At 41.2% G+C, this 12,381-nt stretch overlaps 1 protein-coding gene across 8 annotated transcripts in view; it reads right to left on the bottom strand.

The window, feature by feature from the left end:
• MYCBP2 (MYC binding protein 2) overlaps nucleotides 1–11,808 on the bottom strand; it is a 272,896-nt gene extending 261,088 nt beyond the window's left edge. For all 8 annotated transcript variants that reach the window (XM_070408908.1, XM_070408907.1, XM_070408910.1 and 5 more), the window contains exon 1: nucleotides 11,209–11,808. In XM_070408908.1, coding sequence (XP_070265009.1) covers nucleotides 11,209–11,507 — 299 coding nt within the window. In that variant the 5' untranslated portion in view covers nucleotides 11,508–11,808. The remainder of the gene's footprint in view (nucleotides 1–11,208) is intronic.
• Between the last annotated feature and the right edge of the window lie 573 nt (nucleotides 11,809–12,381).

The raw sequence follows: 12,381 nt of genomic DNA, 5'->3' as shown, positions 1-12,381 counted from the left end.
GTGCTCACCAGCCATGAGCCTGGCTCAGGACTTCTGGCTGAGCGGTGCTCCCCCTGTGGGAGTGCACTGACCACCAGGGGGCAGCTCCTGCATTGAGTGTCTGCCCTCTGGTGATCAGTGCACGTGATAGTGACCGGTCGTTCCGCTGTTCGGTCAATTTGCATATTAGCCTTTTATTAGATAGGATATATAAAAGCCAAAGCAACCAAACTACCAAAAGGCCAACCAGATGACCAGTCACTATGATGTGCACTGATCACCAGGGGGCAGATGCTCAAACAGGAGCTTCCCCCTGGTGGTCAGTGCACTCCCACAGATGGAGCAACGCTCGGCGAGCTTAACGAGCAGCTCAGTGGCAGGCGCAGCAGGGCTGGGATGAGCGGAGCGGTGCAGGCTCATCCCTGGCCACCTGCCACTTTGCGCGCTACTACAACCCTCAGGGGATGTCGGACTGCCAGTTTCCGAAACCGCAGTCCAACATCCCCCAAGGGGTCCTGGATTGAGAGAGGGCGCAGGCCGGGCTGAGGGACCCCACCAGCACACAAATCCATGCACCAGGCCTCTAGTATCCTTATAATTAACAACTTCCCCAAACCTCTTAAAAGCCTGAGATATTATACCAATCAGTACATTTCCTTCTACAGGTATCCTATTATAATTCACCACCTGTGAAAGTTTAAACAGTTGCACAGCTAAAGGGCATGCCAAAGGTTATCAGTACCAGTGCTCCATCTTATACAACCTGTAGTGGGGTTCAAACATTGCCAGCCAGCCACCAGCAGATAATCTAGCCCCAAAATTCCATTTTTTAAAGTCTACTTCCTCAGACCATTCCTGGTACCATAATTGTCTTGGGTAAGGTTCCTCAGGAAACAGACTCTGAACTGGAGATTTGCACACCAGAAGTTTATTGAAGAATGCCTCCCAAATCAACAACTGTGGGAGAGTGAAGAAAGTAAGATCTGAACAGAGAAAGGAGTTGAATTACAATAAAATCACAGGATGGCCTCAGCCAATCCCCTGGGGGGCTTTGGAGTTGGGATCTTCAAAGTTGTCCTGTCTTAGTGTAAAAGGGCTAGGTATTTATATCCTCACATAATACAGGCATTGGCTACTAGCTGACCCTGAAGAAGAAGCATGACTTAGAGCAGCGGTTCTCAACCTGTGGGTCACGATCTCTTTGGGGGTCGAACGACCCTTTCACAGGGGTCACCTAAGACCATTGGAAAACATATATATAATTACATATTGTTTTTGTGATTAATCACTATGCTTTAATTATGTTCAATTTGTAACAATGAAATTGGGGGTCACCACAAGGTGAGGAACTGTATTAAAGGGCTGCGGCATTAGGAAGGTTGAGAACCACTGACTTAGAGGGAAGCAGATCTGTTGGCTAAGGGGAATGCCTGGAGAGGGACTTGGAGACAATCAGTTTTAGCTGCCAATATTCACAACAGCTAGGGGAACCTGTACCTGAACAGAGGGATCTGAGTGGTGAACCACAGCACCTGCTATACCACTACTGGACTAGTACACCAATTTGGCTAACGAAGGGAGAGAATTAAACATTTATCCTGATTTCTTAGGAGAAACTACAATTCATCACTAGTTGATGAGGGAAACGCTTCTTTGCAGAACAGAACCAGCTAATAAACATAGAAGAAATAATAGAATTATAAAAATCATCATTTTGAAACCCCTAATAAAATTATTGACTCAGACAAGGATTATTAAAGGATGTCAAACCCATTAGGTGAAAGATATACACAGTATGCAAAAGTTACTACCCATGATTACTCATTGCAAATGGAAAAGGCATACATTTATAGAAAAGAGATCTAAAGGGTGCCTACCATCTTACCCAAGTAATTAGACTGAGCATTATTAAACAGTGAGACAATTTGAAAATCTCTGATGGCCTTAGCCAACCTCTAGATAGGATGCAATATGCAATATCCATAGCTACGTACAAAATACAATTGCTAAAAAAATGTTTAACCAAAACCTAATGAAGCTTTAAAACTAACTTCCACTTATAGGAGATATGGGATGGAAGATAGAGATTAACAATATCTGGGGACACCTGTCCTTAAGGAACTGGATTTATAAGATACTCTAGAAAAGGTAAAATATTAAGTGACAAAAAATGGGTTAAGAGAGGAGGAGGGAATTAACTGAAGAAACTTTTTAGAGTGATGTAAATGTTCTATACTTGACTAGTGATAGCTCTAAGACCCCTCATATGAATACTTTTAAAAGAATGAATTTTATTGCATGTAAATGAAATCTCGATAATGGATTCCCTCCTCCAAAAACCTGAATGTTTAATGTTTTTGAATAAAACAGACTTTTCTGTTGATATTTTTAAACAAGTATCTTAAAGTGCAAAAGTATTTTTAAATTAACATTTTTATTTACTTTATAAGCGCAAAGGCAAGATTTTTCTTATGTTAAGCTAAGAGAGTAATTCATTTCATATTTCTACCTACCAATACACTAAAAGAACAGTTTTTGTCTTAACATGTGTTGATATACAATTCCATAGATGTAACAACTACATGAACTAAATTACTACCTATCCACAAATATAGGGTATCAATCCTACATCACTTCCTAAAACACTCCTACAATAATCTCCAATAACTCAAACCTATCAGTGTCTACTGAATAAAACCAAATTCTTACCTTGCTGTTCAATCTTCCCTGCCCTCTGGCCACAGTCTCCATTTCCAGAATGAATTCCCACTGGTCTCCCTCATAATACCTACATTCCAGCTCTAATGGGATTCTTACCATTATCTGCACACAAACTATGCTTTCTCACCTCTTGCTCATGCTTTTGAGCCAGCAGGGAATGCCATCCCTTTGTCATAATACACTAGGCTTTCACAATGGTTTCATTTAACACTTTTATCAGTACCTCCTTTGTATCTTTCACCCCCATCCAGACAATAAACTGAAGTGTAGAAACTTTGTCTTATAAATCTCTACAGGGCCAACAGTAATAATCCCTGAACCTTTTTTGGATTAACTGACTACTTAACTTCTTACAACCAAAATTCCATGCATCTGAAATACAGGCTCAAATATAATTTTTAACAACAAAGAGATAAAGCAGCTAACAGAACTGAGTGGGTTTAGCTTAGAGAAGAAAAGCAATTCCCCCCTTTAACCACAATATCACTTTTTTTCTTTGATCTTCCATCACACTTCAACTTTGGGGGAAGGGGGTGCAGTGAAAAAGGAAACTTGATTTAGTGCAAAACAGTTCTATTGTGATACAGCACAGCTGTGAAAACAGCACAACTGTAGAAGGGCCCTGGGGCCAGACCCCTCTCTAGTTAGACTGGTCTGCTTTGCAATGCGTGAGTTTGCCCCGCACCAGGATGGTCTTCTCTCTTACTCTTTGTGCCAGTGTGCTTCACTCTGCTCTAGGAGACATCTTCCATGTTTCAGCTCAGACAAGGAGACAGTCTCCATTAATCAATGGCGGGGGGGGGGGGGGATGTACTTTCAAGAAGCTGGCTCATAAAGACAGGAGTTCCCACCCCAGGTCCCTGATTGGTCCATGCTCATGCAAATGAGGACTCCAAAACCCTGCAGTTTGACTGGTCCAAAAGGCACCGTCCTGATGGGTCAGTATAGAGTCGCTCAGATTGGTCAGAGCTGCACAGCTATGACTAGATGAGGAAAGCCTCAATCCTAATGGTTGAAATAAGATTCCAGGAAACCTTTATAGCAGGTGTACCAGTTAATAATGGGGATTTTGTAATCAAAGAAAACATGGTAATTTCAAGAGAAATATCAAAAGTGCTTCATTCAAAGTAATGTCCATCTCTAGCTACACATTTCCCCATCTTTCAGGTAATTTGTGGATACTGTCCCAATAGAACTATTATTGTTTTGAGGCAAACCATTCAGAGGCCCAATTTTCTACTTCTTGCTATGTTTTGAAGTGCTGCTCAGAAAGTGTGTGCCCCATTGATCAGAACAAGTGGTAATCTGAAGGAGCAAGGCCTGGTGAATACAGCGAGTGACGTGTCTTTAGCTGGTTTTGAAGTGTGTGATGGTGCATCATCATGAAGCAAAATTACTTTGCTGTGTCTTCTGGAACATTCTGGTCGTTTCACGATCAAAGCATGGTTCAAATTGATTATTTGTTGTCAGTAGCAATCATTATTAACGGTTTCATCTGGTTTTAGAAGCTCATAATACACCACACCTTCCTGATCCCACCAAATGCAGAGCATTGTCTTCTTTCCAAAGCGATTTGGCCTTGCAGTCGATGTTGATGGTTAACCTGGATCAACCCATGATCTTGTGCATTTGGGATTCTCAAAATAAATCCACTTTTCATCGCCAGTCACAATTCGATGTAAAAAAGACTTTCTTTCGTGCCGTTGAAGCAACATTTTACTGCTGACTTTTCAGTTTTCCATTTGTCTTTCGTTAGGTTGATGTGGCACCCATTTTCCTTCCTTTAAAATCTTTCCCTTTGCTTATAAATGATCAGAAATTGTTTGCTGAGCAACATTTAATCTTTCTGCAAGTTGTTTTTGAATTTGATATGCATCTTCATCCAACAATGCTTGTAATTGTTGGTCTTCTAACTTTTTTGGTTGACCTGGACATCTTTGTCTTTCCCATCGAAATCATCACTTTTAAAGTGTTTAAACCAGAGTTCACAAGTATCTTAAGATGGAGCATGTTCACCATAAACTTCCCAAACTACTCAGCAACACTTTTCAAAATAAAGTAATGAATTATAACTTCCTGCAAATGCTCTTTTTTTGGCATGAAATTCAACGTTTAAGTGTAAAAATATCTATGATGTTAACACCTTCAGCAAATTTGACATATGAAGTTTTGAAGCTTGTTGTCAATACAACAAAATAGCATACATATCAAATCGCTTATATATCATCATATGTGTAACTCCATCTATTGAAAAAAATCCACATTATTAACTGGTACACCTAGTAAGGATTGGCTCAGATGGCAGAAACACAGTATAGGCAGGCAGTTCAGCCCAGGCTTCTCCAGGAAGTGCAATTTGCATGAGAGGCTCCTTTGCAGAAATGGCTGGTAGGCTCTGTGTTGTTGTTTTTAATTTGAGCCCACACTTCAACTTTGAATCAACTCAACTAGCCATTTCTCTTTTTTGTGGAAAAACTTATCATGCTGATTAGAATTTTAAATATGTGATTTTGATGATAATAATAACCATAATGATAACAGCAGCAGCCAACAGCTAACTTTACTTACTAAGCACTTATCATGCACAGGCACAATGTCCTTTCAATACTAATAAGGTTACAAGTAAAGAAACAGACAAAGGAATACTAGTTAACTTGCTCAACTTAAGATAGAAAAAGGTAGAACTAGGATTTGAACTAAGGTAATCTGTCTCCAGAGTAGATTTAGCCACTGAGCTATGGTTTCATCCAAGTGCACTGTTGTGCTGCCATTCACACACAGAACTGATCAAACATTCCTTTATTCATTTCCTGTCCCATTTCTTTCCCCAACTGATATTCTCATTTTGATTGGTTCATTGATACAAAATATATGTATTCAATCACTGAATAAATGAAATACTTATTCCCACGTTCAACATAGTCACTGGGACCAAAAATAAAAGAACAAGACATGATCCTTGCCTTCTCTTTAAGTCCCCAAATTCCATATGCCCCCTCACTCTCAGCAGAAATCAATAACTAATATTTAATAGCACTTAATGTGCCAAGCACTTTACATATATGGATTCATTTACTCTACAAAAACAATCCTTATTATTAACTTCATTCTACATACAAGAAAACAAAGCGATAAACAAAAGTAATAAACAAGTGGAACTACAACAATCTAAAAAGCTTTTGCGCAGGAAAAAAAAATCAACAAAATGAAAAGACAATCTACAGAATGTGAAAAACATTTGCAAATCATATATCTGATAAGGGGTTAATATCCAAATTATATATATATATATATACACACACATACACACACACACACACACACACACACAGGGTGTGCCAAAAAATGTATACAAGCTTTAACAGCTGATAACCCAATTTTTTAAAATATATTTTTATTGATTTCAGAGAGGAAGTGAGAGGGAGAGATAGAAACAACGATGAGAGAGATTCACTAATTGGCTGCCTCCTGCATGCCCCTCAATGGGGCATGTGCCCTTGACCGGGAATCTAACCTGCAACCTCCTGGTACATGGGACGATACTCAACCAACTGAGCCACAATGGCCAGGGCTAATAGCTCAATTTTGAAAATGAAATGTATTTTAATAAACACTGCCTTTATAATTATTCAAAGTGTGTTTATACATTTTTGGGAGACATCCTACACACACACACACACACACACACACTCTAATATAATTCAGTAACAACAAAACAAGCAATCCCAGTAAAGAATTCCAAGAAAAAAATACATATGGCCAACAGGCACATGAAAAAGGGCACTCAACATAACTAATCATCAGGGAAATGCAAATCAAAACCACAAGGAGGTATCACTTTACACCTGTCAGAATGGCTGTTATCAAAATAAACAAGTGATAACAACTGTGGGTGGCCATGTGGAGAAAAAGGAACTCTTGTGCACTGTTGGTGGGACTGTAAATTGGTGCAGCCACTATGGAAAACAGTATGGAGGTTCCTCAAAAAATTAAAAATTGGACTACCACATGATCCAGCAATTCTACTTCTGGGTATTTATCCAAAAGGAAAGGAAAACACTAACTCAATAAGATATCTGCACCTCCCTCCTTATTCTCTGCAGCAGCTATCTACAATAGCCAACACATGGAAGCAACCTAAGCCTAAGTGCCCATCATTGGATGAATGAATAAAGAAAATACTATTATTATTCAGCCATTGAAAAACAAAAATCTTGCCATTTGCAACACCACAGATAGATCTTAAGAGCATGATGCTATGTGAAATACCTCAGAGAATGACAAATACCATATGATCTCACTTATATGTGAAATCCAGAACACAAAAACCAAACTCATAGATACAGAGAATAAAATAGTAGTTGCCAGAAGGGGGTGGGGGATGGGCAAGGGAGGGAAGATTGGGCAAAATGGGTGAAGATGTACAAACTTCCAGATATAAATAAGTCATGGAGATCCAATGGACAGCAGGGTGACTATAGTTAATAATACAGTATTGTATACAGGGTGAGATAAAAGTAGGTTTACAGTTGTAAGTATGCAAAACAAAGAGTTTATTCTTGTATTATTATTTATTAATTATTGCATTATTTTCCATATGAACAACTATAAATCTACTTTTGCCCTGCCTTGTATTTGAAAATGCTGAGAATAAATCTTAGTTTTCATCATAAGAAAAAAATTATAACTATGTGTGGTAATGGTGATTCATTTCACAATATATACAAAAAAGGAACTGTTATGTTATATACCTGAAATTAAGGTTATATATCAATTACATCTCAACTTAAAATAAATAATTAAGAAAATTGAGGTATAGAAGTTATGTAACGTATGCAAGGTCACACAGCTAAAAAGTGGCAGAGCCAATATTTAAGACTAGTGGACGTGCCCTAACCGGTTTGGCTCGGTGGATAGAACGTCGGCCTGTGGACTGAAAGGTCCCAGGTTCGATTCCGGTCAAGGGCATGTACCTTGGTTGCGGGCACATCCCCAATAGGAGGTGTGCAGGAGGCAGCTGATCGATGTTTCTCTCTCATTGATGTTTCTAACTCTTTGTCCCTCTCCCTTCCTCTCTGTAAAAAATCAATAAAATATATTTAAAAAAACAAACTAGTGGACTTAAGAATCTAAGCTCTTACCCACTTCACCATAATACCATCAAAGTCATTAACTCCATTAGGTGTGCATCCCTCAATGTCTCTACTATACACATAAAAAATAATCCATGGTAATGAATTCATTCGCTACTGACTGATAACTAACTCACCTTGTTTTGTTCCTTAAACACAAGCTTGTTCTCACCTGAGCCTTTATTATAATTACCTAAAAGACTCTTCCTCTAGATCTGTCTTCCCATTATTACAATTCCACTTAAATGTCAATTCCCAGAGACCTATCCTGACCACCCTACCTAAAACAGCACCCCCCCCACCACCACCTACAAATTGTCTATCAACGAAATTGGTTTTATTTTCTCTATATTTATCACTGCCTGATATTATCAGTTTTTCATTTCTCCCCACTGGAGTAGAAGTTCCAAGAGAGTGGAGACCTTGTGTATCTTGCTCAATGCTGTATCTTATGCATCTAAACCAGTGCCTGGCTCACAGGAGGCATTGATATTTACAGAATGGATGCCAAATATTGTTCTAGATATTTGAATTACCAAAATAAATAGGATATAATTCTTATTCTCAATAAACTCTTAGTTTTTATATTTTTAAACACCTCCTCCTCTTGTATATTAAAGACTAGCTCCTTACTTTTTTTAACAGGTAACCACTCTACCTGTGTTTTTTTTTAAATATTTTTATTGATTTTAGAGAGGAAGGGAGAGGGCTAGAAGAGGGATAGAGAGATGGAAACATCACTGATGAGCGAGAATCACTGATCAGCTGCCTCCTGCACTGGATATCGAGCCTGCAACCCAAGGCATATGCCCTGACCAGGAATCAAACTGTGACCTCCGGGTTCATAGTCAATGCTCAACCACTGATCCCCACCTGCGAGGCTCCACCTGACATCTTAAACCAGTCCCTGAGATCTCCCTTTGACCACTCCCCATCAATTATCCTTCTTCTCACTTCTTTAATTTCTCCTTCTCCACTTACTGATAACCTGTTAATCTCCCCATTTCCTCAACATCTCCCACTGACTCTTCACCACATCTCTCTACTATGACCACTTCCTCAAAAGTCATCAGTGACCTGGAAAGTGTTCTCACTTTCTTCATCATTTAACACTGCTGTGGACTTTCAATCTACTTTCCTAGGACCAGAAATGCTACGATCTCATGGCTCTCTTCCTAATATTTTTATTTTTTTAAAGCTTTCTTCCTGTTTCCTTTCTCTCATCCTTTAAACTTCATCTCACTAGAGCTTTGTCTTCTATTCTTGCTCTCTCTGTCTCTGAAATATCTCATTTGCTCCTCCAACTCAGCTAGTTATAATAATATTATTCATTCAGTACCTAAATCCCATTTCCACTTTCCCATCATATTTATTAAGAAATGTGATTGAATTTTTAAGCAAATTCTCAATAAAGGTTGGTTGCAGGCTAAGACTTAGAAAAAATAATGTGAACGATAATAAACAATAATGTTCTGAACATGCTGTTGAAGGTAATATTATACAAGTTAAGGCAGTTTCCATGAGTACTTCTTGATATACTTGAACTAATTCTTCATTAATTTTAACTGACAGCTTGTACAAGAATGGGCCAAAAGCTAAAAAACATTCACAAATTTTAAAACTTGAATACAGTTCTAGATATATAGAAATTGCATTACACAAGTATAATAATAGTAAGAAGTTAAAATAGGATTATACCAGTCGCACGTTATTGTGTAAGTCAGGAAATAACATACAAAGTAAATTCAAATTCTTTGGAAGAGCTTTGTAAAGATGTATCCTTAGTACCATAATTTAGAGACTCATAGCTCAAAATTACACCTAATTATCAGAGCACAGTGTAAGGTTTTCTATTTTAAAAAACATTAGCAAGAAACAGATTTGTGCCATTATGGCCTTTAGCTTAGATAGCATAAGGTAGTTAAATACATTTATAACCATATGATAAAACTACTCATGCATCTAATCCTGTAAACAATCACAGATATGAGAAGACAGGTTTACCCAGAAAAAAGTGTGAACAAAGCTCCACCTTTACAACTCTGCAATAGATAGAGCCACAGTACATACTGGTAAAATTCCAATACTTACAACCTACCCCTCTCATATTGGGAGAAAATGACATCTGGTTATTGCCTAACAAACTGCGCATTCAATAAATACAGTAAACTCGGTGACATTTAACAAAATTCTACAATGCTTTCCCCATTTCCCCATATATTGCAAGAAGCTGTGAGAAAAATGATGATGCTAACTCCCAAATACCACTGTCAAAAGCCAAGCTGGTGAAACGAGTCAGTCACCCTCCTTCAGGGTGTGTGGCATGTAAGGGCATGGAAAAGAAAACCACAGAAGAGCCCTCAGCAGAAAGACACCCATATTTTAAGAAAAAGAAAATGAAAGTGATTTAACATCTCCTACATATCACGGAAGCTAAAGGAACAGGGAGTCTAGGAAAAGATCTAGGAGCTATTCAAATTTTCTCATTGGTGACAGCTGAACACTTCCTACCCAGCTGTCATATTTTGAAGTTCAGCGTTCCCCTTTTCCCACAAAACCCGCTCTATTCTAAAGCCTGTGACAGACGAATGAAATGGCTGATGGGACATCAGAACACAAGAGCAGCTGCAACCACATTTCTAGAAGACCAGTTATCAAAGTGCAGCTCTAGAGATCTGAATCAAATACCTTTGGCATCCACGTAAATCTCCATCTGCATCCCTCTTGCTTAATTCTCTTACATTGAAACTCCATGCCTTATCCAACTGCCTGATTATCTAAAACTCGTCATATACATAAATATATGTATATATGTATACACACACACACACACACACACGACAATATCCTTAGCCTATACCATTCCACCCCTAAGTGAAAGGTTGGCAGATTTTTTTTATTTACTTTTTTTTTTTTTTTAGGGGGAGTTGGAAAGGGGAGGATGGAATGTCATGGGGGATGGGAGGGGTGAGAAATTCTTGCAAATCCTATTGCGACAGACACTGGAAACGCCACTGCCTTCACCACTCTTGCAAATTCTCTCCGTGTATTAATTACCCCCTTACTCTTTACCCATCCCTCCTCCTTTCTCAACAATACACACACGTGTCATAACCGACCCGCGCCATCACCTTTTCTGGAACATCACACGCTATCCTCCCACCCTCGCCAACCACCCACAAAGACACACACTAAGAGCAGAAACTGCTGCCACCGCACCCTCCTACTTCAATTAAGGGTTTCTACCGCACAGCATCAGGCATTGCTGAAAGGGAGCTCAGTCAATAGGTACGTAGACACGCGCGCGCACACACACACACACGCACACGGGAGCGCATGCAGCATGTGGCGCAAGGAAGGGCACCCGGACACGCACCTGGAGGCCGAGTGTCCAGCGCCGCTGCCTCCCTGGTCCCTGTCACTGAGCGCAGCTGTGTAAATCCTCCGGTAGCGGTCGGCCAAGGCCCGGCCTGACAGCAGCAGCTGGTAGTGACCCCGGGAGTCCGCGGCGGGCAGCCCCAGCCCCAGCCCCGCGGCAGCCACGGAGCCCTCGGGAACCGGCATGAACAGCGCCCCCGGCGCCGGGAAGGAAGAGATGGTGGCGGCTTGGAAGAATCCGTCCCCGCCGGGCCCCGAGGAGGAGGCGGCGGGGGAGGCAGTCGCTGCGCACATCATCCTCCTCGCCGCCGCCGCTGCCTGGTCCCCGCGGGCCGGACAGGCAGACACGCGCGCGCACACACAGCTTTTCCAACGACGACGGCTCCGGCAGTGGCCTCTCGCTCCAGCAGCCGGGAGACTACAAAGACAGCGACGACCTCCTCCTTCTTCTCCTCCTTCTTTTCCTCCTCCCCCCCGCGCCGCCTTCGCCGCTACCGGGGCCGCTCATCTAACCCCGCCACCTCCGGAGTGTAAGGAGGAGGCGTAGCCGCCGCAGCTGCCGCCACCACCGCTCCCACCGCCCGGACTGCCCGCAATGGGAAGCTGCCGGCTGCACTGGGCATGCGCTACGCCCCGCACATGCTCAGTAACTCCAGCCTGTTCCCCTCCCCTCCCCCTCTCCTCCGCCACTCCCTCTGCCTCTCGGCTTCGGGAGTGGGGCTGTGAGTCCCTACGGAACCTGAAAGAAATCCACTTCTCCGGGCTTTACTAGCAGCTTGAGGAAGAGTGAGGAGAGTGCTAGGCAGGCTGTCAGCTGTAGACGCTGGGCTGCAGGTAATGGTTTCCAACCAGGTGGGAGAGCTGGGACCCGCAACAGAGGGAACGTGCCTCCCGCCAGAGTAGAGTGTTACGTAACCCTGCCACCTCTCCCGGCCTGAGCAGTGCTGATCAATTCCGAATTCAAGGCCCAGAAGGCCAACCGGATTACAAGTCCCTTTGCAGAATTTTTGTCTTTAGGATTTAAGTCTATTTAAAATGGCATTTACTTACAAAAGACAGGTAGTAAATTAGTGCATTCTTTTTTTTTTTTTTTTCCTGTGAAAGTAGAATTCACAGTTAGGACAGTATTCACAAGCCAGAGTCATTCCAAAAGTATTGTTCTCAACATTTA

This window comes from Myotis yumanensis, unplaced genomic scaffold (genome assembly GCF_028538775.1).
Source record: "Myotis yumanensis isolate MYYU_CA2020_CCGP unplaced genomic scaffold, mMyoYum1.0.hap1 SCAF_3, whole genome shotgun sequence".
Classification (NCBI taxonomy): Eukaryota; Metazoa; Chordata; class Mammalia; order Chiroptera; family Vespertilionidae; genus Myotis; species Myotis yumanensis.
This window is presented reverse-complemented; position numbering and strand designations above follow the sequence as displayed.